The sequence below is a fragment of the Nerophis ophidion genome, linkage group LG01 (assembly GCF_033978795.1).
Source record: "Nerophis ophidion isolate RoL-2023_Sa linkage group LG01, RoL_Noph_v1.0, whole genome shotgun sequence".
Classification (NCBI taxonomy): domain Eukaryota; kingdom Metazoa; phylum Chordata; class Actinopteri; order Syngnathiformes; family Syngnathidae; genus Nerophis; species Nerophis ophidion.
This window is the reverse complement of record NC_084611.1, coordinates 13495057-13522900: the sequence shown is the minus strand read 5'-3', so window position 1 is coordinate 13522900 and position 27844 is coordinate 13495057. Positions and strand designations below refer to the sequence as shown.

Genomic DNA, 27844 nt, shown 5'->3' with positions numbered 1-27844 from the left:
TGCCCACTGGGTGTGAGTTTTCCTTGCCCTTTTGTGGGTTCTTCCGAGGATGTTGTAGTCGTAATGATTTGTGCAGTCCTTTGAGACATTTGTGATTTGGGGCTATATAAATAAACATTGATTGATTGATTGAAGAATACGGATGGATGAAGTAAAACAGCACTATGTCATGAGTTTCTGATTTATTAAATTGTATAACAGTGCAAAATATTGCTCATTTGTAGTGGTCTTTCTTGAACTATTTGGAAGAAAAAGATAAAAAAATAACTAAAAACTTGTTGAAAAAAAAAAACACAAGTGATTCAATAATAAATAAAGAATTCTACACATAGAAGTAATCATCAACTTAAAGTGCCCTCTTTGGGGATTGTAATAGAGATCCATCTGGATTCATGAACTTAATTCTAAACATTTCTTCACAAAAAAAATACATCTTTAACATCAATATTTATGGAACATGTCCACAAAAATCAAGCAGTCAATACTGAATATTGCATTATTTAATTTCTTTTCACAATTTATGAACTTACATTCATATTTTGTTGAAGTATTATTCAATAAATATATTTATAAAGGATTTTTGAATTGTTGCTATTTTTAGAATATTTTTTAAAAAATCTCACGTAACCCTTGGCATACCTTCAAGTACCCCCATTTGAGAACCACTGAACTAGAGTATTTCATATATATATATATATATATATATATATATGAAATACTTGACTTTCAATTAATTCTAGCTATATATATTTTTTTTATTACATATATAAATAAAAGAAAGAGTTGAATTTAAGACGGCACCTATCAAATACACAGTAATAAAAACACAGTTCTACTAACTGTACTGTGCTTGCTGGTTATTAAAAAACAACAACACTTACCTTTCACTATTTGACAACACCACGTAAATCGTTGGCCAATCAAAAAGCAACCCCATAACGCTATAGCCAACATTCACCAGGAGATGGCGACAGACAACATAGAATCACTCTATTGTGGGTTCTTCCGAGGATGTTGTAGTCGTAATGATTTGTGCAGTCCTTTGAGACATTTGTGATTTGGGGCTATATAAATAAACATTGATTGATTGATTGATATTACAGACGGCGTTGCCATGGCTGTCTTTTCTGCTTCTTCTCCTTGTGTGTGCAGTTTTTTATAAAAAAAAATCTGTAGATGTTGTAACGTGATTAGGCAGGCAAGCGGTTTATACAACAGGAAAGCGGACGTGAAAACAGGCTGTCCCCACTCATGTCCGCATGGAGCTGGAGGGGGCGTGAATTTCGGGAGATTTCCGGGAGAAAATTTCTTCCGGGATGTTTTCGGGAGAGGCGCTGAATTTCGGGAGTCTCGCGGAAAATCCGGGATGGTTGGCAAGTATGGCCGTGGGAGATTATTTAATTTCACCTATTTGGGTTAAAAATATTTTATAGCAAACCAGTAATTACAGTCTGCAAATGATGTGTTGTTGTTGAGTGTCAGTGCTGTCTAGAGCTCTGCAGAGTAACCCTGTAATACTCTTACGTATCAGTAGGTGGCAGCAGGTAGCTTATTGCTTTGTAGATGTTGATACAACGGGAGGCAGCATGCAGGTAAAAGGTATTTAATTCATAAACAAGAAATAAACAAAAGGTAAGTGCCTCGAAGAAAATGCATTGAAGCTTAGGGAAGGCTATGCAGAACAAAAATAAAACTGTACTGGCTACAAAGTAAACAAAAACAGAATGCTGGACGACAGCAAAAAAGACTTACTGTGGAGCAAAAATAGTTTCCACAATGTACATCCAAACATGACATGACAATGTCCCAACGATGAAGGATAAAAACAAAGTAGATGCGGGAAATACAGCTCAAAAGAAGACATGAAATCGCTACAGGAAAACTCAGAGAAAAATCCCCCAAAATAAGAGCGCAAGAGAAGAACTTAAAGACTACACACAAGAAAACAGCAAAAAAGTCCAAATAAGTCAGGGTGTGATGTGACAGGTGGTGACAGTGCACCTACTTTGAGACAAGAGCTATAGTGATACATGCTTACTTATGCTTGAAAGTAGAGATGCTTGGTTTGCGGTCTCATCCGCGGAGTCCGCGGATAAGCCGCGGGTCGGGCGGTTGACATGACGAAAAAATAGATTTTCATTAGATTCGGGCGGGTGGCGGTTGAACCATCCATCCATCCATCCATTTTCTACCGCTTATTCCCTTTCGGGGCCGCTGGCGCCTATCTCAGCTACAATCGGGCGGAAGGCGGGGTACACCCTGGACAAGTCGCCACCTCATCGCAGGGCCAACACAGATAGACAGACAACATTCACACTCACATTCACACACTAGGGCCCATTTTTAGTGTTGCCAATCAACCTATCCCCAGGTGCATGTCTTTGGAGGTGGGAGGAAGCCGGAGTACCCGGAGGGAACCCACGAACCATCCGGAAATATTAGGTATGCATGGTTCTGTGATCGGTGTCCTTTACCGTTCAAAGTGCCATTCAAGACCCATGTCGCAAAGCGAAGAAGACCATAAGAGACGCTACTTTTATTATGAATGACTGCCGGTAGTCACCCAGTTAATAAGTATTGGGGCGTGCTATGAAGCCATTGGCTTTGTCGCCTATGACAACACGTACAATCTGCTAGTCAGTCCAGCAACATGTTGTGTGGCCTCCGCAACAACACGCACACGACTGCAAGGCATACTGGGTGACACAGAGTACACTAATGTTTGTGATATGAACAATTTTAACACTCTTCGTAATATGCACCACGCTGTGAAGCCACACCAATTAAGAACGACAAACACATTTCGGGAGAACATCCTCACAGTAACACAACATAAACGCAACACAACAAATACCCATAATCCTGTGTATTCATGACACTACCTGACTATTTTGTACACCCCTAGCAGCAAACCCCGTTACCCCCCCCCCCCACGTGCGTCGGTAAGGTGGGCGGGGTTGGGGGCGCGGGGGTGTAAAATATATTCAGGAATTGTCATGAATACAAAGGATTATGGGTATTTGTTGTGTTGCGTTTATGTTGTGTTACTGTGAGGACGTTCTCCCGAAATGTGTTTGTCAATCTTGTTGGGTGTGGCTTCACAGCGTGGCGCATATTACTAAGAGTGTTAAAGTTGTTGATATCACAACCATCAGTGTACTCTGTATCACCCAGTATGCCTTTCAATCTTGTGCGAGTAATTGCGGAAGCTCCACACATGTTGCCGGACCAACAATCGGTTTGTACATGTTGTTGAAGGTGTTTAAGACAACGACTTCACAGCACGCCCACATCCTTGTAATCAGGATGAACGCTATTGGATTGTCACAGGAACTTTAGCGTCTCCAATTGTCGCCATTACTCTGTGAAACAGGTATAAATAGCTCTGTGAGTGGTAAAGGCGGACAATCTCTGATGTATTTCAGCGGGCGTGTACGGTCGTGATAAAATGTTGGTTCGGGTGGACGGCGGGTGGATGACAACTTTGGAGATGCGGATGTTATAATTGCCTATCCGCGCATCTCTACTTTAAAGTCATATCCAACAATTGCGACAACGACTTTTTACTATCAACTGAGTCTTGTTTTTTTAAATGATTTCTGCTGGTGGTGTGCCTATGCATTTTTTTTTTTTACTCAAAAAATGTGCACAGGCTCGAAAAAGGTTGAAAAACACTGGCCTAGTGGTTAGAGTGTCCGCTCTGAGATCGGTAGGTTGTGAGTTCAAACCCCGGCCGAGTCATACCAAAGACTATAAAAATGGGGCTCATTACTTCCTTGCTTGGCACTCAGCATCAAGGGTTGGAATTGGGGGTTAAATCACCATAAATGATTCCCGGGCGCGGCACAGCTGCTGCTCACTGCTCCCCTCACTTCCCAGGGGGTGATCAAGGGGATGGGTCGAATGCATAGGACAAATTTTCCCACACCTAGTGTATGTGTGACAATCATTGGTACTTTAACTTTAACTATAGTGAGTAATAAATACTACTAGCCTTCTGAATAGTTTTAATTGTGTAAATACATTCGCGCGTGTAACATTTTACACCAAAATGTATCAACTTCCGTCCATTTTTTTTGGTCCGCCTTATTCTGCCCTAGTTTTCATCCGATCGGAACCTTTCCATTGTCAAAACGTTAGCAACCATTTGGTTACCTTACCAAAATTCACAGATGACCAGGAATCCAAGATTTTCCAGGAATGTTTTTCCTATTGAAAATGAATGGGCCAATTTTCAACTTTTCCCGTTTAATATGAATTCTGGCATCATACTTGCCAACCCTCCCGGATTTTCCGGAAATTCAGCGCCTCTCCCGAAAATCTCCCGGGACAAATTTTCTCCCGAAAATCTCCCGAAAATCAGGCGGAGCTGGAGGCCACGCCCCCTCCAGCTCCATGCAGACCTGAGTGAGGACAGCCTGTTTTCACATCCGCTTTCCCACAATAAAAACAGTGTGCCTGCCCAATGATATTATAACTGTAGAATGATCGAGGGCGAGTTCTTGGTTTCTTATGTGGGTTTATTGTTAGGCAGTTTCATTAACGTCCTCCCAGCGCGTTTTTGTCTGCCGTAAACAGCAATGTTGTGACACTCTTAAACAGGACAATACTGCCATCTACTGTACATGCATATGGTTAGAAAAATAGTGACAGAGAATTGAACAAGGATGGACAATTCAACCCTTAACTCAACAATGAGTTTATGTACATGTATATGTGTACATAAATGAACACTGAAATTCAAGTATTTGTTTATATATATATATATATATATATATGAAATACTTGACTCTTAACCACGCCGCCCACCTCCCGAAATCGGAGGTCTCAAGGTTGGCAAGTATGGCTAGCATGCTAATTTACTTTTTTTTTTTTTTTTTTTTAGCTAATTTAACAGCTGTACACTTTGGTACATGACACACGCTATCGTTTTTTTCTGCAAAATTTACCCCAGAGTTACATACCTTTGTACTTGACATATGCTAACTTTTTTTTCTCTTCCTAATTCTGCCACCTTACACCTCAGTCCAATACCTTGACATATGCTAACTGTTTGCTTGCTAATGTTAGCATGCTAACAGTAGCGTGCTAGGTTTTTTTAACCTAATTTTGCCACCGTTCACCTCAGTCAAATACTTTGACACATGCAAACTATTAACTTGCTAACAAAAGTGTGCCAGACTTTAAAAAAAAAAATTGTAAATTTTGCACGTGTACACCTCAGATTTATACAACTTGGCACTTGTCGATTTTCGTTACCTGCAAATTTCTGCCAAAATTGCATCTTCACAAATGTTTTGGAATAGTTTTGACATCACAAACAATTTGGGAATTTTTTTTTAATGATTTTTAACCCCCCAAAAACTATTTGTAACCAGAAAAAAAACATTTAATTCAAAAACATTTTTTAACAATAAAATATTTTTAATCAATTTGCTTAACAAAAAACAAAGATTTACAGCCCAAAATAACCGATCGTAACCCACAAAATGTTTAACCAAAATTGAATATTTGTAAAAAAAAATATATATTTTTTAAATAATAATAATAATAAAAAAATATTTGGAACCCAAAAGAACCAAAATGATGTTCAACCCAAAATTGTTTCTTTAACCAGAAAAATATTTAGTCCAAATTAAATCTTGGAAACATTAAAAATGATTTTCAACAAAAATAAAAAGAAAAATAGCTAAAATAACTGATTTTTAACCCCAAATATATTGAACTAAAATTAAATATTTGTAACAATAAACATTATTTCTATTAAAAAAAAATTAAAAAAATAAAGACTTGGAACCACAACAATTTTCAATCCCCTAGAAACAAGATTGTAACCCAAAATAACCAATTTTAACCCCAAAAATATTCAGTCAAAATTAAATATTGAAAACATTCAATTTTTTTATTTAAAGAAAAAAAAAAAAAGAGTTGTAAGCCAAAATAACCGATTTTTAACCCCAAATGTGTTTAACTAAAATTAAATATTTGTAACAATAAAAACTATTTTTTTAAGAAAACAAAAAAGATTTAAAAACCTTTTGCCCAAATTACGATTTTTAACATCACAAAAATAGATTTGCAACACAAAGTATGCAATTTTTTTAACCCCAAAAATGTTTAAGCAAAATTAATTATTTGTAACAATAAAAATGATTTTTAACAACAAAAATGTGTAACCCAAAATAACCAATTTTTAACCCCAACAATATTCAATCACAATTGAATATATAAAACATTGAAATTATTTTTAACCCAAAAAAGATTTGCAACCCAAAATAAACAATTTTAGCCCTAACAATATTTAATCAAATTTAAATATTTAAAACATTGAAAAACTTTTCACAAATAATAATTGTAAAACAAAATAATCTGAGTTTTAACCCCAAATATGTTGAACTAAACTGTAATATTTGTAACAATAAAAATAACAAAAAAAATTGTAAACCACCACCAAAAAAAATGATTGCAAAATTTGCAACCCAAAATAAACATTTTTTTCTAGCCCCAAAAATGTTTGAGCAAAATTAAATATTTGTAACAAGGAAAATTATTTTAAACTACAAAAATTATTTGCAACCCAAAATAACAGTTTTTTCCCCAAATTAAATATTTAAAACATTACAAATAATTTAACGAAAACAGATTTGTAACCCAAAATAACCAACTTTTAACCCCAAATGTGTTTAACCATAATAAAATATTTGTAACAAAAAATAGATTTTTTAAAGAGATTTGGAACCAAAAAAAAACCTTTTTTAACCCTCCAAACAAGATTGGCAACCCAAAATTACCAACTGTTAAGCCCAATTTTTTTTTTACCTAAATTACATATTTGTAACAATAAAAATGATTTTTAATAATAATTTAAAAAAAGACTTGTAACCAAAAAGAACCAAAATGTTTTTTAACCCCCCAAAACAAGATTTGCAACCCCAACAATATTTAATCAATAAAATGTTTTTTAACCAAAAAAAAAAAAAAAAGACTTGTAACCCAAACAACCAACTTTTAACCCCAATTGTGTTTAACCAAAATAAAATATTTGTAACATAAAATAGATTTTTTTAAAAGAGATTTGGAACCAAAAAAAATGTTTTTTAACCCTCCAAAACAAGATTGGCAACCCAAAATAACCAACTGTTAAGCCCAATTTTTTTTTTAACCTAAATTAAATATTTGTAACAATAAAAAGGATTTTTAATAATAATTAAAAAAAAGACTTGGAACCAAAAAGAACCAAAATGTTTTTTAAACCCCCCAAAACAAGATTTGCAACCCCAACAATATTTAATCATTAAAATGTTTTTTAACCCAAACAAACAACTTTTAACCCCAAAAATACTTAACCGAAATTAAATATTTCTAACAATTAAAATCAACCTAAAAAAAAAGTTTGGAGAGATTATGACACGCTTGGGAAACATAAGAATATAATAATAAAATGTTGATAAGATGAAACTCCTTATGGCACGATGAATGATTGGGACACGCTTGTAGTGTGAAACATGTATATTGATGGAAAATACAGCAATATTTCAATAATACAACACTTCCCTCTGACTGGCTGACCCAGGCACAGTCAGTCTCAAGTGACCAATCAGAAAGGAGGAGTCAGTTCAATGCCCGCCTCTATGGTTGCACACGTACTGTGAAACAATGAATAAATAATCCCATATGTGATAAATACTTATATGGTCATATTTCCTAAACAAAAAGCTTATTTCTCTCCTACATTGTCACCATGTGAACCTGGACACTCCCACCCACGCCAACTTCTGGGGGAGGAGCCAAGAGAAGGTTTGAGATAAAAGAGCTTACAGAGTCCAAGGGACTTCATTCCTGAGATGGCCAGCGTGGACCAGGCTGGACCCTCATGGGCCCGATGTGCCCCTGAAAGACGCCTCGATTTGCTCCAACGTCCTGCCTTTGGTCTCTGGGACCAAGGTCACGGTGAAGACCAGGTTGAGGACGCACATGGAGGAGAAGAGCCAGAACGTTCCAGCGCTCGTGAGGAGGGTCTGGAAGGAAACACGGAGAGATTTTAAGCAAACAAAAACGTTTTTCAGTTACGATTAAACATCGATCTTGTGGGCGGGGTCTCTAAATAACGTTAGATGCCATTTTATTTGCCTCTACCGCCCACTACGAGTCTTTGCTATTTTCCCTCCACAACATCAACTACTTTGCAGGTGTGAGGCACTTAACACCACTCTGGCGAGGAAATCCATCCCTCGCCCTGATGAGCAGCCGCTCAACCTGGACGCAGCGGTTGTCCGGAGAACCCTGAGGAGAGTGAAACCCCGGAAAGCAGCGGGACCTCAAGATGCTAAAGGGATCTGCAGACCAGCGGGCTGGGGTTCTCACAGACATATTCTAACACCTCGCTGACCCAGGCTGTGGTACCGTCATGTTTTAAGACGGCCACAATCATCCCAGTGCCTAAAACCCCCACAATCTCCCTGTCAATGATTATCACCCCGTGACACTCACCCCCATCATAATGAATTGCTTCGAGACGCTGGTAAAGGAATACATTGTCTCCGGACTTCCCCCCACATTCGACCCGTACCAGTTTGCTTATCAATCAATCAATCAATCAATGTTTATTTATATAGCCCCAAATCACAAATGTCTCAAAGGACTGCACAAATCATTACGACAACATCCTCGGAAGAACCCACAAAAGGGCAAGGAAAACTCACACCCAGTGGGCAGGGAGAATTTACATCCAGTGGGACGCCAGTGACAATGCTGACTATGAGAAACCTTGGAGAGGACCTCAGATGTGGGCAACCCCCCCCCCTCTAGGGGACCGAAAGCAATGGATGTCGAGCGGGTCCAACATGATACTGTGAAAGTTCAATCCATAGTGGCTCCAACACAGCCGCGAGAGTTCAGTTCAAGCGGATCCAAGACAGCAGCGAGAGTCCCGTCCACAGGAAACCATCTCAAGCGGAGGCGGGTCAGCAGCGTAGAGATGTCCCCAACCGATACAGGCGAGCGGTCCATCATGGGTCTCGACTCTGGACAGCCAGTACTTCATCCATGGTTATCGGACCGGACCCCCTCCACAAGGGAGGGGGGGACATAGGAGAAAGAAAAGAAGCGGCAGATCAACTGGTCTAAAAAGGAGGTCTATTTAAAGGCTAGAGTATACAGATGAGTTTTAAGGTGAGACTTAAATGCTTCTACTGAGGTAGCGTCTCGAACTGTTACCGGGAGGGCATTCCAGAGTACTGGAGCCCGAACGGAAAACGCTCTATAGCCCGCAGACTTTTTTTGGGCTCTAGGAATCACTAATAAGCCGGAGTCTTTTGAACGCAGATTTCTTGCCGGGACATATGGTACAATACAATCGGCAAGATAGGATGGAGCTAGACCGTGTAGTATTTTATACGTAAGTAGTAAAACCTTAAAGTCACATCTTAAGTGCACAGGAAGCCAGTGCAGGTGAGCCAGTACAGGCGTAATGTGATCAAACTTTCTTGTTCTTGTCAAAAGTCTAGCAGCCGCATTTTGTACCAACTGTAATCTTTTAATGCTAGACATGGGGAGACCCGAAAATAATACGTTACAGTAATCGAGACGAGACGTAACAAACGCATGGATAATGATCTCGGCGTCTTTAGTGGACAAAATGGAGCGAATTTTAGCGATATTACGGAGATGAAAGAAGGCCGTTTTAGTAACGCTTTTAATGTGTGACTCAAAGGAGAGAGTTGGGTCGAAAATAATACCCAGATTTTTTACCGAGTCACCTTGTTTTATTATTTGGTTGTCAAATGTTAAAGTTGTATTATTAAATAGAGGTCGGTGTCTAGCAGGACCGATAATCAGCATTTCCGTTTTTTTGGCGTTAAGTTGCAAAAAGTTAGCGGACATCCATTGTTTAATTTCATTAAGACACAGAGGACGCCATCTTCTCTGCACTTCACCTGAGCTTAGAAAGACAGGACACACCTGTGCGGATGATGTTTCTGGACTTCAGCTCGACACGCAGCACTTGGTGAGCAAACTGGCCCCCCTTGGATTCAGTACCCCCAATGCAACTGGCTGCTTGACTCCCTCACAGACAGACCCCGGTCTGTGGGAGTGGGCGACAACACCTCCAGTGCCATCTCCCTGAGGACCGGCTCCCCCCAGGGCTGCGGCCTGAGTCCACTTCAATCAATCAATCAATGTTTACTTATATAGCCCTAAATCACTAGTGTCTCAAAGGGCTGCACAAACCACGACGACATCCTCGGTAGGCCCACATAAGGCCAAGGAAAACTCACACCCAGTGGGACGTCGGTGACAATGATGACTATGAGAACCTTGGAGAGGAGGAAAGCAATGGATGTCGAGCGGGTCTAACATGATACTGTGAAAGTTCAATCCATAATGGATCCAACACAGTCGCGAGAGTCCAGTCCAAAGCGGATCCAACACAGCAGCGAGAGTCCCGTTCACAGCGGAGCCAGCAGGAAACCATCCCAAGCGGAGGCGGATCAGCAGCGCAGAGATGTCCCCAGCCGATACACAGGTGAGCAGTACATGGCCACCGGATCGGACCGAACCCCCTCCACAAGGGAGAGTGGGACATAGGGGAAAAAGAAGAGAAACGGCAGATCAACTGGTCTAAAAAGGGAGTCTATTTAAAGGCTAGAGTATGCAAATGAGCTTTAAGGTGAGACTTAAATGCTTCTACTGAGGTGGCATCCCAAACTTTTACCGGGAGGGCATTCCAGAGTACTGATGACCCATGACTGTGGGGTCAGGTCCACTACTAACCACATTGTGAAGCATGCGGACGACACAACAGTAGTGGGCCTCATCCGTGACAACGACATGGACATAAGGAGGAGGAGAAACATCTGGTTGACTGATGCAGAACCAACAACCTGGTCCTGAACGTCGAGAAGACCAAGGAGATCATTGTTGACTTCAGGAGGCACCAGTCCAGCCACGCTCCACTCTTCATCAACGGCACAGCCGTGGAGATCGTAAGCAGCACCAGGTTCCTCGGGGTGCAGATAACTGACAATATGACCTGGTCCCTACACACCGGAGCTCTTGTAAAAAGAGCTCAGCAGCGCATGCACTTTTTGCGTCGGATGAAAAGAGCACCCTCCCCCGCATCTCACCACATTCTACAGAGGCACTTTAGAGAGCCATCTGACCAACAGCAACTCTGTCTGGACTGGAACCTGCAGTGCCTCAGACTGGACGTCTCTGCAGAGAGTGGTGAGGACGGCGGAAAAGATCATCATGACTCCTCTTCCTCCTATCCAGGAAATTGCAAAAAGCCGCTGCCTGACCAGGGCTCAGAAAATCTGCAGGCAGAGACTCCTCCCACTACCACCAAGGAGTATTTTCACTGCTGGACTCTAGAAAGACGTTCCGCAGCCTCCGTAGCTGAACCTCCAGGTCCTTAAACAGCTTCTTTGTTAAGGCCGTAAGACTCTTAAAAGCATCATGATAATCACCTCAGTTTTCCCCAAAAATTGATTAACTGGCTGGAATATAAAGATAATATAACTGTGGAGAGGCGGAGCCGGCAGTCCGACAGCGAGGCAGAGCACGCCACAGCCCGGCCCAAGATGGTGGTGAGGAGGCGTGAACTGCGAGCAAGCAGCGAGGTGGGGCGCGCCGGAATCAACCCCGCAAATGTTATCAGGTGCATGGGTCGCCCAGCTGGGCACAATTTAAATCTCCTCTCGCACTGTATAAAAGAGCAGCAGCCGTAAACGCCAGGAAGAGAGACGGAGAGAGAAGGAGCCAGAAGGAAACCGATGTTGAACGAGAGCGAGAGAGAGCCACAGGAAGATGAAGGCGCACGTGACTGAAAAGGTGGAGCGGCAGAGGAAGCAGGACGCGGCAAGGTTGAAAAGCAACCCCTAGAGACTTTTTATCATTGAAAAATAAAAGAAAGTCTAGCCTGCGCAACAATGTCCTTCCTTGGTGGTCCTGAGAACCCGCACGACAGCAAGAGACTGTCACAATAACATACATCCATAAACGTGGATGCATATGTTAATTATCCGAACAGTAATCATTTTTTTATTTTTTGTCCTGTCCAGCTTCTCAGGCAAATCATATAGTTGATGTAGATGCCCATATCGGCTGTACATGAGTACTTTACAAAAGAGAAGTGTGGGATACATCTCTTGTTGCCCTATTTGTATTTGACTTTATTAAATGTATTTATATTATCATTTTCTGCAGCCGGGCTGGAGCAGGTGGGGATAGAAAGAGAAAAAAAAGGAAGAGAGGGGGAAATTGGGTGGGCAAGAGGGGGATCAGACAGCGAGACAAAAACAACAGCAGCAAACACAACAACAACAACAATAAAGCAACATCAGCAAATAGGGTATGTACAAATATGATGGTAAAAGTGATAGCAAAGAAGCAGTTAGTGAAATGAATAAATAATAATACAGAAATGAAAATGAGCATTATTACACTACAAATACCAATAGAAATAGGGCTATTGATAATGAATAATACCAATCATTTACCTCTATTACCAATCAATCTATTTATTTATATCTACACCTTATTGCTCTTTTATTCTGCAGTACCATGAGCTAATGCAACAACATTTTTGTTCTTATCTGTACTGTAAAGTTCAAATTTAAATAACAATAAAAAGGAAGTCTAAGTCCAACTGTGTTGAGGGCAGAAGTAGGCAACGAGCTCCGAAACTGACCAATAACAAGGCTTCTAACTTCCTGGTTCGAGAAGGCCCCGCCCACAACACTGAAGTTGAGGTGGGACCAAATATAAAATTTTAACAACAATAAATATTTGCGAACAAAGAACCATTTTTAACCCGGAAACAATCGATCTGTAACAAAAATTATTTGTAACTTAAAAAACAGACTGTAAAAATAAATAATTTGCAACTAAAAACAATTGTGTAAAGAAAAAACAAAAATATATTTTCAACCACAAAATTGATTTGTAACCAAAAAATAGTAATTTTAACCCAAAAAAAAAAAAGAATAAAAAATAAACCTTGATATGCCACCAAAACACTTTTTTCTTTTTAACCTCCAAAAATTTTTCAACAAACATAAATATTTGTAACATCCATCCATCCGTCTATTTTCTACCGCTGGTCCTGTTCGGGGTCGCGGGGGGTGCTGGAGCCTCTCTCAGGAATAAAAATTATTTAAAAGAAAAATATTTGCAACTAAAAATGATGTGTAAAGAAAAAAACAATTTCACAAAAAATATTTACGTAAACCCTCAAAAACTATTTGCAACCATAAAATAATTTTAACCCAAAATATTTTTTTTCAACAAAATAAATTAATCTACATTTTTTTTACAAAATAAACAGATTTATTAACACAACAATCCTTAATATGCCTCCAAAAAAATATTTTTAGATTTTTAATTCATAAATATTTAACTTAAATAAAATATTTGTAACAATAAAAATATTTTTTAATTATTAAAAAAAAAAGATAAGGAACCAAAAAAAACAAAATTATTTTTAACCCCTCAAAACAAGATTTGCAACCCAACATAACCAATTTTTAACCCAAAAAGCATTTAATCAAAATTAAATATTCCAAACATTAAAATTATTTTTAACAAAAAAAAGATTTCTAACCCAAAATAACCCATTTTTAACCCCAAATATGTTAAACTAAAATTAAATATTTGTAACAATAAAAACATGTTTTTAAGAAAACTAAATATTTCTAATCCTTTCCCAAAAACAACGTTTTTTAACACCCCAAAACAAGATTTGCAACCCAAAATAACTCTTTTTTTTAACCCGAAAAATATTTAGTCCAAATTAAACATTTGAAACATTAAATATGATTTTTAACAAGTAAAAGGATTTGTAACCCAAAATAACCGATATTTAACCTCCCACAATTTTGAACTAAATTAAAAAATAATTAAACTCAAAAAAGGAACAGCAACCCACCCCCCAAAAAAAGTATTCATAACAAAACATTTTTTGTTTAACCAAAAACAAATGTTGAACCACAAAAACATGCCTACATTTCAGCCAAATAAAGAATTTGTCACCAAAAAAGATCTGTGAACAAACAAAAAATTATTTGAACCCCCCAAAAATGTTTTTGTTTACTTTAAAGGCCTACTGAAATGAGATGTTCTTATTCAAACGGGGATAGCAGGTCCATTCTATGTGTCATACTTGATCATTTCGCGATATTGCCATATTTTTGCTGAAAGGATTTAGTAGAGAACATCCACGATAAAGTTCGCAACTGGAGAAAAGCCCTGCCTCTACCGGAAGTCACAGACGATGACATCACACGTGTGGGGGCTCCTCACATATTCACATTGTTTATAATGGGAGCCTCCAACAAAAAGTGCTATTCGGACCGAGAAAACGACAATTCCCCCATTAGTTTGAGCGAGGATGAAAGATCTGTGTTTGAGGATATTGATAGCGGCGGACTAGAAGAAAAAAAAAACGCGATTGCAATCGCGTTGCATTGAGATGGATTCAGATGTTTTTAAAGACATTTACTAGGATAATTCTGGGAAATCCCTTAGCTTTCTATTGTGTTGCTAGTGTTTTAGTGAGTTTAACAGCACCTGATAGTCGGAAGTGTACGTCCACGGCCGGGTGTTGACGGCAGCTGTACGGGAGGCGCAAGCTCAGCTGATATCCGGTAAGTGGCGACTTTTTAACCACAATTTTATCACCGAAACCTGCTGGTTGACAAGTGGTCGGGATCCATGTCCGCTCTGATCCATAGGAAAGCTTCACCTCCGGGAATTTTAAACAAGGAATCACCGTGTGTTTGTGTGGCTAAAGGCTAAAGCTTCCCAACTCCATCTTGCTACTTTGACTTCTCCAATATTAAAGGGGAACATTATCACCAGACCTATGTAAGCGTCAATATATACCTTGATGGTGCAGAAAAAAGACCATATATTTTTTTAACCGATTTCCGAACTCTAAATGGGTGAATTTTGGCGAATTAAATGCCTTTCTGTTTATCGCGCTGCTGGCGATGACGTCAGAATGTGACGTCGCCGAGGTAACACACCCACCATTTTCATTTTCAACACATTACAAACACCAGGTCTCAGCTCTGTTATTTTCCGTTTTTTTGACTATTTTTTGCAACCTTAGAGACATCATACCTCGACGGTGTGTTGTCGGAGGGTGTAACAACACTAACAGGGAGGGATTCAAGTTGCACCACTGGCCCGAAGATGCGAAAGTGTCTGCTGCCAGACCCCCATTGAATGTGCCAGAGTGTCTCCACATTTGACCGGCGATGCTAAGGCAGACATGGCACAGAGATGTATGGATAACCTGTGGATGCATTTGCAACTATATTACGTTTCCTTCCACCCACATTTAATGCGAAAAAAACACTTACCAATCGACGGATTTAAGTTGCTCCAGTGTCAAAAGATGCGAAAGTCCTGATCGTTTGGTCCGCACATTTTACCGGCGATGCTAACGCAGCTATTCGGCCATGCTATGGCTAAGAATAGCGTCAATAGCTATTCGCTCAATAGCTTCAGTTTCTTCTTCAATATTTTTATACTCCAACCATCTGTTTCAATACATGCGTAATCTGTTGAATCGCTTAAGTCGCTGAAAATCCGAGTTTGAATCCGAGCTAATGTCGCTATATGTGGTATTCCCATTGTTTGTTTACATTGGCAGCACTGTGTGACGTCACAGGGAAATGGCCAGTGTCTTCGCAAAGAGACGAAAATAAGGCACTTAAAGCTTTATTTAGGGATATTCCAAGACCGGTAAAATTTTGAAAAAAATTTTGAAAAATACAACAAGCCACTGGGAACTGATTTTTATTGTTTTTAACCCTTTTGAAATTGTGATAATGTTCCCCTTTAATTGAACAAATTGCAAAAGATTCAGCAACACAGTTCTCCAAAATACTGTGTAATTATGCCGTCAAAGCAGACGACATATAGCTGTGTGTGTGCGTAGCGCTCAAACTTCCTAAAAACCCGTGACGTCTTGCGTACACGTCATCATTACACGACCTTTTCAAGACGAAACTCCCGGGAAATTTAAAATTGGAATTTAGTAAACTAAAAAGGCCGTATTGGTATGTGTTGCAATGTTAATATTTCATCATTGATATACAGACTATCAGACTGCGTGGTCGGTAGTAGTGGCTTTCAGTAGACCTTTAAATGAATCTTGATCAAATTGTTTGGTTGCATGAAAGACACAAGAACATGTTGTGTACCACTCCGGTCCACTAGGTGTCAGTCATGCCCACAACTCACCATCATTTCCTGGAAGCTCTTGGTGACGACGAAGGCCATCCCCCAGTTGGTGAGCACGCAGACGGCGCTGGCGAAGCCTCTGACTTTGAGGGGGAAGATCTCTGACATGACCAACCACGGGATGGGACCCCAGCCCAGAGCGAAGCCTGCACACACACACACACACACACACACACACACACACACACACACACACACACACACACACACACACACACACACACACACACACACACACACACACACACACACACACACACACACACACACACACACACACACACACACACACACACACACACACACACACACACACACAAAAAAAAAACCACACTCTTCAGGACCACAAACCGCCGATTATGCACTTTCACCAAGTCCCGCCTCACCTGTGATGAAGACGGATACGCTGGCGAGGGCCAGCCAGGCCAGGTCGGCGTGCGGCGCCCCCGCCGGCGAGGGTCCGGACGTCAGGTGGAAATAAACCCCCAGGCCCGCGGTGCTGATCGCCATGGCGACACCTTGACAAGCGGGACACAAAGCGGGCAGCGAGCTTGCAAGACACATGGAGGAAGTTGGATGCTACCTGAGACCACGAGGAGGACTTTTCTACCGGCCTTGTCCATGACCAGCGCCGCCACGCCCGTGAAGACCACCTGGATCAGGCCCACGATGACTGAGGCCAGGTCGCTCTCCTGGGGCGACACAAGAACATCTGTCACCGACCTGGCCGCGCTCGCCGGCCAAAGCCACCCGGCACCTTGAAGTGTGCCCGTTCGAAGATGTCCTCGGCGTAGAACATGATGGCGTTGATGCCCGTCATCTGCTGGAAGACCATCAGCAAGACGCCGATCCCCAGCGGCTTGTACACGCCCGCATCCTTCAGGTCCGACGCCTGGAAAGTGGAGCCCTGGGGGAGGACAAACACCAGGATGGTGGGCTGGACAGGTCGGCGGGAACCGAGCTCACCTGCTCGTTGCACGCGTCCTCGATGCGGGCGCACTCCCACTCCACGGGGGCCTGGGGCCCCCGCAGGAAGCGCAGGGCCTCCTCTGCCTCGCGCCGCTTGCCGTGGGAGAGCAGGAACTGCGGCGTCTCCGGCATGAAGCACATGCACACCATCAGCAGCGTGGGCGGGACGGAGCTGCAGATCGCCAGCCAGCGCCAGTCCATGAAGAGACCTGCGGGGGAGGGGCAGGGGGAAGGGGGCGTGGTCTATCCATCACTTTGGTGAGAGAACACCTGACCAGAGTTGGACTTGCAGCGCAGGGGCAACAAACCTCTCTGTGGAGGGTCTAACACAGGGCTGACCAAAGTGCGGCCCTGGGGCCATTTGTGTCCCGCAGCTCATTTTTTAATGGCCTGTGGTACATTCTAAAAAAAAAAATAATAATAAAAATGTATATTGGACAGAGATCTATAGTTTTTAAAAGTAAAAAAAAATATTAAAATGTATGACTTTCTCGTACCGTATTTTTCAGACTATAAGTCGCGGTTTTTTTCACAGTGGTTAGGGTTTGTGTGAAATGATTAAGACATTACTATAAAATATCAAATAATATTATTTATCTCATTCGCGGAAGAGACGAAGAAAATTTCAGCAATCGTCACAGACACGTTAACCAATAAGAATTTGGCGGGGGAGGGTCATGGTAGAAGTGCATTGTGGGTCATGGAATGCTAACTGCTATATGCTACTACCGTAGCTATTAAAGTGGATCATTTTATCGTTGGCGGTAACTTATAAAAACTGAGAAGGGCTGAACAAAATTAGCACCGAAAAGGAAATCATGTATTACAGATTACACAATATCAAATAATATTATTTATCTCATTCGCGGAAGAGACGAAGAAAATTTCAGCAATCGTCACACACACACGTCAACCAATAACAATTTGGCGGGTGAGGCTCATGGTAGAAGTGCATTGTGGGTCATTGAATGCTAACTGCTATATGCTACTGCCGTAGCTATTAAAATGGATGATTTCATCGTTGGCTGTAACATATAAAAACTGAGAGGGGTGAACAAAATTGGCGCCGAAAAGGAAGTCATGTAGTACAGATCACACAATATCAAATAATATTATTTATCTCATTCGCGGAAGACACGGAGAAAATTTCAGCAATCGTCACACAGACGTCAACCAATAACAATTTGGCGGGGGAGGGTCATGGTAGAAGTGCATTGTGGGTCATGGAATGCTAACTGCTATATGCTACTGCCGTAGCTATTAAAGTGTATAATTTCATCGTTGGCGGTAACTTCTAAAAACTGAGAAGGGCTGAACAAAATTAGCACCGAAAAGGAAATCATGTACTACAGATTACACAATATCAAATAATATTATCTATCTCATTCGCGGAAGAGACGAAGAAAATTTCAGCAATCGTCACAGACACGTCAACCAATAAGAATTCGGCAGGGGAGGGTCATGGTAGAAGTGCATTGTGGGTCATGGAATGCTAATTGCTAACTGCTGTATGCCACTGCCGTAGCTATTGAAATGGATCATTTCATCGTTGGCGGTAACTTATAAAAACTGAGAAGGACTGAACAAAATTAGCACCGAAAAGGAAATAATGTATTACAGATTACACAATATCAAATAATATTATTTATCTCATTCGCGGAAGAGACGAAGAAAATTTCAGCATTCGTCACACACACGTCAACCAATAAGAATTTGGCGGGGGAGGGTCATGGCAGAAGTGCATTGTGGGTCATGGAATGCTAACTGCTATATGCTACTGCCGTAGCTATTAAAATGGGTCATTTCATCGTTGGCGGTAACTTATAAAAACTGAAAAGGGCTGAACAAAATTAGCACCGAAAAGGAAATCATTTACTGCAGATTACAAGCTGGACGTAGTGAAATATGTAGCAGAAAACAAGAAGAGGAAGCGGCGCATACCTTTGGAGTTGGCAGAGTTGTTTGGAAGCGACATCGAGGAAGAAGATTTCATCGGATTTATCGATTAGGAGTGACAGATTGTTTGGTAAATGTATAGCATGTTCTATATGTTATAGTTATTTGAATGACTTACATTACGTTAACATACCAGGCACGTTCTCCGTTGGTTATTTATGCGTCATATAACGTACACTTATTCAGCATTTTGTTCACTATTCTTTATTTATTTTAAATTGCCTTTCAAATGTCTATTCGTGGTGTTGGATTTTATCAAATAAATTTCCCCCAAAAATGTGACTTATACTCCAATGAGACGTATATATGTTTTTTTCCTTCTTTATTATGCATATTCGGCCGGTGCGACGTATACCCCGGAGCGATTTATAATCCGGAAAATACGGTAACACTAATGAGTGGGAGTTCACCCCAAAATGATTCAAAGTGGAATATTTGATGTGAATTGATTGGAGCCCTCATGCAATAGGTCCATAATTCATAACAATATTGATTTTGATTCAATAATATTTTTGGAGCAATGACAGTTAAAAAAAGAAGAAAAAAACACAAAAATTATTGGGGACCTATGAGGGTCCCATAGTGGGACCAATGAGGGACCCATAGTGGGACCCTCATTTCATTTGGGGTGAAAATATTGCATATTTTGTGTTTTTGCATTAAAAACAGGGTTTTCTATGACAAAAAAACATAAAACAAATAAACATGAACGGATAGATCCAAAGTTGAAAGTTAAATAAAAAAGAAAATAATGTATGACTTACTTGTAACACTAATGAGTAATAATGTTTCTGTTTTTTTATAAACTGTCATGGCTCAAAAAATATCATAGAATCAAAATCAATGTTTTTATGAATTATTGGTCTATTCAAGGCTCCAATTACTTCACATCAAATATTCCACTGAATTAATATAAGGGAAAATATATTGGATATTTTGAGAGTTCGCCTTATTAAAAACAGAGTTTTCTAATTATGAAAACAACATAAAAAATAATAGAAAATGTATATTCAAAAAGGATCTGAAGTTAAGGTGTTGAAAATTTAAAAAATAAAATAATGTGTGACTTATTTGTAACACTTACATGAGAGGGACACTTTTTAAGTTAGGGTTTTTTTTTTTTTAAATGTAATTGCTCAAAGGATATTAATGAATAAAAATCAATGTTTTATAAATATTTGACCTATTTCACAGTAAATTTTCCACTGAATTAATTTTGGGGGAAAATATTGCATATTTTGTGTTTTTGCCTTATAAAAAACAGCGTAAAACAAATAAAAATAATAAAAATCTATATTCTACAGAGATTTAAATGTGGAAAGTAAAAAAAATAAAAAAAAAGACTTATTTGTAACACATTCAAATAATATCAGTATATTTGTGGTACACAATAATTTTTGTGTTTAGAAAAAAATAAATAAATTATGTTATGAATTTTTGACCTTTTGAAACTCCAATTAATTTACACAAAATATTTCACGTATACATTTTTGGGGGGCGAAAAATTTGGCATACTTTGTGTTTTTGCCATTTAAAAAAAACAGGGTTTTGCTTAACAAAAAAGGACATAAAACCTAAAAAAGTGCAACTAAAACTTTTTATCGATAAATTGTTCTGAAGTTGATACAGGAATTTAAATTTTTGCGTAAATATTTTATGACCCTTCCGGGACCAAAACCTAAGGAGAGCCCTAAAAGGTTAAAAAAAATAATAATAATTGAAATATTGATTTGGTTACGAAGATAAAAACACAAAAATAATTTTGGACCCTCCTGGTCTACTGGGACAAAATAATATGAATAAAATACATCTTTAAATAATGACTTGGGCGGCATAGCTCGGTTGGTAGAGTGGCCGTGCCAGCAACTTGAGGGTTGCAGATTCGATTCCCACTTGTGCCATCCTAGTCACTGCCGTTGTGTCCTTGGGCTAGACACTTTACCCACCTGCTCCCAGTGCCACCCACACTGGTTTAAATGTAACTTAGATATTGGGTGTCACTATGTAAAGCGCTTTGAGTCACTTGAGAAAAGCGCTATATAAATATAATTCACTTCACTTCACTTAAATGTCTCATTAATTTATTATAATTGGGATGAAAAATATATAAAATAACTTTAATATTCATCCATCTATTTTCTACCGCTTATTCCCTTTTGGGGTTGCGGGGGGCGCTGGCGCCTATCTCAGCTACAGTCGGGCGGAAGGCGGGGTACACCCTGGACAAGTCGCCACCTCATCGCAGGGCCAACACAGACAGACAACATTCACACTCACATTCACACACTAGGGCCAATTTAGTGTTGCCAATCAACCTATCCCCAGGTGCATCAAAATAATTGATTTCATGATCTAATTATGTAATTATCCATCCATCCATTTGTCTACCGCTTATTCCCTTTGGGGTGGCTGGTGCCTATCTCAGCTACAATCGGGCGGAAGGCGGGCGGGGAGAACATGCAAACTCCACACAGAAAGATCCCGAGCCCAGGATTGAACCCCAGACTACTCAGGACCTTCGTATTGTGAGGCAGACGCACTAACCCCTCTCCCACCGTGGTTAACATGTGTGTGTGTATATATATATATATATATATATTCATTTGACCTATATATATATATTTATGGTAAGGCAAATAAGAACATATCTTATGCAATGCAGACCTAGATAAGAGGCACCATTTACCTGTTAGAGATGTTGAAGTGTGATGATAATCTCTCATCGTCTCATTTATGAACAAAATGATTGATATTAAATATAATTAAATTAATAATTCAATTATATAATTCTAAATATTTCACTAGTATTGAAAAATGAGATGTACTTTTAAATTAAATACATTGACACATTTATGTATTTAATTCCAATTATAACTTACCAATGATGAGTTAATTTATTTAATTTTGACCCATTTGACCCTCCGTACGTCCTTGATGTTTTGTGTGGCGGCGTGGCTCCGCCCACCTCTGGCCATGTGACCAGGCTGTGGGTGAGCTCCCAATCAATTCTTTAGTCCAGGGGTAGGGAACCTATGGCTCTAGAGCCAGATGTGGCTCTTTTGATGACTGCATCTGGCTCTCTGATAAATCTCAGCTGACGTTGCTTAACACGATAAGTAATGAATAATTCCACTTGTAATCACAGCTTTAAAAATAATGTTCAAAATATAAAACATTCTCATGCATTTTTAATCCATCCATCCGTTTCCAACCGCACCTGTTCAAGAAGTTGCGTTAATGGTAAAAAGTTATTTATTTATTATTGGTTAATGTGGGGCTCGCCCTCCTGGGTGTTCTTTAGACCCCCAAGCACCGACATGAGAGCCTGTTTCAGGGTTACAATATTGTTTTATTTTTCAAAAAGTTTTCAGCAATAGTATTTCCAGCCCTAACCCAGTCTATCCTCCTGGCTGCTGCTTATAACAGAGCGACAGGTGATTAGATAACAAGGCCCAGGTGGGCCATCTACGCACCTGTTGCTACAAGCCCGCAGGCCACGCCCCCTCCACAGTTAGCTACAGAATAACAATGTTATTACAAAGAATAAGAGACCTATTATACTCTAGAAATGTTGGTCTTACTTAAAAATGCACGTGTTTAGTTGTGTTCAGTGTTAAAAAAAATACTATATGGCTCTTACGGAAATATATTTTAAAATATTCGGCTTTTTGGCTCTCTCAGCCAAAAAGGTTCCTGACCCCTGCTTTAGTCTATCAAGACATCAATAGACGATTGATTATTGATCAGCGGTTACGCACCTGCCAGGTAGACTCCCATGATGCCGAGCACCACCATGAGCTGCACGCACGAGCCCAGCGTCCCTCGCACGCGCTCGTGAGCCATCTCGGAAATGTACAGCTGACGCCAAACACACGTGGTCAGTGGCGGCGGTCACGTGACAGGAAATGAGGTAAGAGGGCGTCTCACCGGCACGACGAGCGAGGTGACGCCGCTGGCGAGGCCGGTCAGCGCCCTGCCGACGTAGAGCATCCAGATGTTCTGCGCGGCGATGACGACGGTGAAGCCGAAGACGAAGGGCAGCGAGCAGAACATGAGCGTCAGCTTCCTGCCCGCCTTCTCCACCATCCAGCCACCCAGCAGGCCGCCCGCCGCCGCTCCCAACGTCACGATGGACTGTGGGAGAGAGGCCACACGTGAGGACATCGGACAACCAATCGGGCGCCTCGGTGCTGACAAGAGTCCTACCCCGAACCAGGACGCCTGCACCTCGTCCAGCCGCAGCCGGGGGTCCGAGCTCCTGCTGAGCTCCGGGATGGCGGGCGAGCTGTAGCCCAGCACGAAGCCAAAGCTCATGGGACCCAGCACGGACACAAAGGTGGCCAGGTACAACTTCCTGTTCCTCACTTTGCTGCACAGGAAGTGAGAAGTTGACTTAACGAGGTTACGTCAATCAAACTTTCAAGTCTTTGCTGACTTCAACATGATTTAACCAAAAAAACGATTTATGGCCAAAAAGCTATATTTATCCAAAATCACGTTACAATTTACAGCTAAAAAAATATTTCAAACCCAAAAAATATTTAAAAAAAAAAAAAGATTTGCAACTAAAGAAATAATTGCAACTGAAAAATTTGATTTTTTTTATTTTTTTTAAGTCTAACAAGTGAAATGAAGTGAATTATATTTATATAGCGCTTTTCTCGAGAGACTCAAAGCGCTTTACATAGTGAATCCCAATATCTAAGTGACATTTAAACCAGTGTGGGTGGCACTGGGAGCAGGTGGGTAAAGTGTCTTGCCCAAGGACACAACGGCAGTGACTAGATGGCGGAAGCGGGAATCGAACCTGCAACCCTCAAGTTGCTGGCACGGCCACTCTACCAACCGAGCTGTACCGCCCCAACAACCAAAAAACGATTTGAAAACAAAAAATTATAGTTAGCAAATTAAGATTTGTAACAAAAAAATCTAATCATAACAAAATATTTGTGACCAAAAAACAAAATGCAAGCAAAAAATGTATTTTAACCAAACAAAAAAAACATTTGTAACAAAAAACATTTTAACCAAGAATCAATTTGTGACCCCAAAAATAAAAATAAAACACATAACATTTTTGCAACATTTTTAAACCCCAAAATTTGCTACTGAAAAACAGTTTAACACAAAAAAACATGTAACAAAAAAGGACTTCACAAAATGATTAAAATATTGAACCATAAAAAAAAATAACGAACTACAGCCCCCAAAAAAGTTTTAAGTGACCAAACTATTTGATTTTTAACAAAAAACTATTTAACCAGAAATCGATTTGGAACCGACAGACCCTGAAAATTCATAATAATACATGATTAAATCATATTTGTAAAAAAAAGTTAATGCTGTTCAGAGCGTAATTAAAAGTCATTCACCCCCTATGCTCATGCTGCCCACAAAATGGGACCTAATTATTGGACTATTATGCCACTTTCCTGCGGGTGAGATTTCTTATACAACTCATGACGTCTCACGGGCCAAGTTGATAACTTTGGTTGGCCGCATTCGGGCTGCGGCCCGTAGCTTGGACACCTGTTTTAAAGGCATCACCATTCTAAACTTTATTGTTTTGCACAGCATTTTTGAAAATCTGGTTACATTGTGGTTGTGTCGTTATTTCGCAAAAAAGATTCAAGGAACAAGTATCAGTCTGGTGTCGACTACCAGTATCGCCCACAATTTGGACCAGAAGCCAACTTCCGCCTTGTTGCTCAGCAATGACGCGCATTTTTCCCCATCATACTTTGTAATAGATTTAAATGGGTATAATTTAAATGTTTTTTTTTTAAGTTGCATTTTTTTGCACCATGACTGGAGTAGGTTGTTTGTAGTGGGTCGTATAAGTTATTGCTGTTCAGGGCATAATCAAAAGCCAATTACTCCATATGATCATGCTGCCGACAAGATGCGGACCTAATTATCGGACTATAATGAGTACCACTTTCCTGCGGGTGAGATTTCTTACAAAAATCATGACGTCTCGCGACCCAAATTGATAACTTCGGCGGGCCGCATTCAGCCCGCTTCCCATAGTTTGGATCACCAACCTTAAACTTTATTGTAATTATTATTTGCACAGCATTTTTGAATTTCTAGTTACATTGTGGTTTTGTCATTATTTTGCACATAACATTCAATGAACAAGTATCAGTCTGGTGTCGACTACCAGTATCGGCCACAATTTGGACCAGAAGCTAACTTCCGCCTTCTAACTCAGCAATGATGCGCATTATTCCCCATCATACTTTGTAAAGGATTTAAATCGGTATAATTTAAATGTTTTTTTAAGGTGCATTTTTTGCACCATGACTAGAGAAGGTTGTTCGTAGTGGGTCATATAACTTAATGCTGTTCAGGGTGTAATTAAAAGTCATTCACCCCCTATGCTCATGCCGCCCACAAAATGGGACCTAATTATTGGACTATTATGGCACTTTCCTGCGGGTGAGATTCCTTATACAACTCATGACGTCTCACGGGCCAAGTTGATAACTTTGGTTGGCCGCATTCGGCCCGCGGCCCGTAGTTTGGATCACCAACCTTAAACTTTATTGTAATTGCTATTTGCACAGGATTTTTGAAATTCTAGTTAGATAGTGGTTTTGTCATTATTTTGCACATAACATTCAATGAACAAGTATCAGTCTGTTGTCGACTATCAGTATCGGCCACAATTTGGACCAGAAGCTAACTTCCGCCTTCTTACTCAGCAATGACACGCATTTTGCCCCATCATGCTTTGTAATGGATTTAAATGGGTTTAATTCAAATGTTTTTTTAAGGTGCATTTTTTTGCACCATGACTAGAGAAGGTTGTTCGTGGTGGGTCATATAACTTAATGCTGTTCAGAGCGTAATTAAAAGTCATCCACCCCCTATGCTTATGCTGCCCACAAAATAGGACCTAATTATTGGACTATTATGGCACTTTCCTGCGGGTGAGATTCCTTATACAACACATGACGTCTCACGGGCCAAGTTGATAACTTTGGTTGGCCGCATTCGGCCCGCGGCCCGTAGTTTGGATCACCAACCTTAAACTTTATTGTAATTATTATTTGCACAGCATTTTAGAAATTCTGGTTACATTGTGGTTGTGTCGTTATTTTGCACATAAGAGTCAATGAACAAGTATCAGTCTGGTGTCGACTACCAGTATCGGCCACAATTTGGACCAGAAGCCAACTTCCGCCTTGTTGCTCAGCAATGACGCGCATTTTTCCCCATCATACTTTGTAATAGATTTAAATGGGTATGATTAAAATGTTTTTTTTAAGTTGCATTTTTTTACCCCATGACTGGAGTAGGTTGTTTGTAGTGGGTCGTATATGTTAATGCTGTTCAGGGCATAATTAAAAGCCAATTACCCCATATGCTTATGCTGCCCACAAGTTGGGGACCTAATTATCGGACTATAATAAGTGCCACTTTCCTGCGGGTGAGATTTCTTATAAAACTCATGACGTCTCGCGAGCCAAGTTGATAACTTTGGCTGGCCGCATTCGGCCCGCGGCCCGTAGTTTGGATCACCAACCTTAAACTTTATTGTAATTATTATTTGCACAGCATTTTAGAAATTCTGGTTACATTGTGGTTGTGTCGTTATTTTGCACATAAGAGTCAATGAACAAGTATCAGTCTGGTGTCGACTACCAGTATCGCCCACAATTTGGACCAGAAGCTAACTTCCGCCTTGTTGCTCAGCAATGACTCGCATTCCCTTGCTTGTGTTTGGATGAAATGTGTTAGTTTCCGTGTCAGTCACCTGAGATAAGCGTCCTGCTCGGACATGAGTCCCGTGGGGTCGACTTGTTCAGCCTCCAGCAGCCGCTTGCGTTCTTCCTGCTCCTCCATGTTGTTTTGGACCTCTCACACGTGGACTACTTTGCGTCGAGTGTCCTTCCACGGATGAACGCAAACACAATAGTAAGTCAACTACACATTCGGTGTGTCTAACATCTAAAATGGGATTTAATTAGCAATTACCTTTCCAAAAAAAATAAAAAATGCATTCGCCGCTTCCTGTTCACAGCTGCTTTGTCAACATTAAAGTCACCTGACCGCCGACGTGCCTTCAATTTCCGGTTTGGGACTTTCAATATAAGAGTAACGCCCAACAACAGTCGCCTTGTCCAGTTCGGAATTATTCTCGTCGTAAAGTGACCAAATCGTAGTTTGAAGAACAAAAATAACAACAACAAAAAAACACTATTTTTCAGTAGTGCATAATGATTGGTGTCAGACGTACGGAAATAAAAAGGTCACGTGAGTTTAGCAACGCCCAGTATCCGGTTGTTGAAATTTTAATAAGCCAAGATAGGATTTGAAACAAAACTAGTGGTGTATTCTATTTCTTTAGCAGCACAAAATATAAACATAATATTTATATGTTATAAAAAGTGGAAAAAAAAAACTTGTATACCAGGGGTCACCAACCTTTTTAAAAAACCAAGAGCTACTTCTTGGGTACTGATTGATGCGAAGGTCTACCAGTTTGATACACACTTAAATAAATTGCCAGAATAAGCCAATTTGCTCAATTTACCTTTAATATATATATATATATATATATATATATATATATATATATATATATATATATATATATATATATATATATATATATATATATATTGTACATATATATATATATTGTACATATATATATATA

The 27844-nt window shown here is 40.0% G+C and overlaps 2 protein-coding genes across 2 annotated transcripts in view; one reads left to right on the top strand and one right to left on the bottom strand.

The window, feature by feature from the left end:
- Positions 1–7491: 7491 nt before the first annotated feature.
- Positions 7492–27315, bottom strand: slc2a8 (solute carrier family 2 member 8). The gene is made up of 11 exons (XM_061896504.1): positions 27160–27315; positions 26939–27072; positions 23383–23545; positions 23104–23310; positions 22935–23034; positions 17218–17429; positions 17009–17158; positions 16835–16943; positions 16638–16769; positions 16252–16397; positions 7492–8018 (listed from the first exon to the last, which is right to left on the bottom strand). Exons 2-11 carry the CDS (start codon positions 27025–27027, stop codon positions 7872–7874), a joined length of 1455 nt encoding a protein of 484 aa, XP_061752488.1. The 5' UTR covers positions 27028–27072; positions 27160–27315; the 3' UTR covers positions 7492–7871.
- adamtsl2 (ADAMTS-like 2) overlaps positions 26842–27844 on the top strand; it is a 106833-nt gene continuing 105830 nt past the window's right edge. Inside the window, exon 1 of the mRNA XM_061896492.1 lies at positions 26842–27099. The gene's annotated coding sequence lies outside the window, so the exon portion shown is untranslated. The remainder of the gene's footprint in view (positions 27100–27844) is intronic.

Coding starts and splice junctions, on each gene's coding strand:
- slc2a8 (XM_061896504.1), bottom strand. CDS start 27,027: ATGGAGGAGCAGGAAGAACGCAAGCGGCTGCTGGAGGCTGAACAAGTC. Junction 16,944..17,008: donor TCGAACGGGCACACTTCAAG/GTGCCGGGTGGC, acceptor GTGTCGCCCCAG/GAGAGCGACCTGGCCTCAGT. Junction 16,398..16,637: donor CGTATCCGTCTTCATCACAG/GTGAGGCGGGAC, acceptor GTGTGTGTGCAG/GCTTCGCTCTGGGCTGGGGT.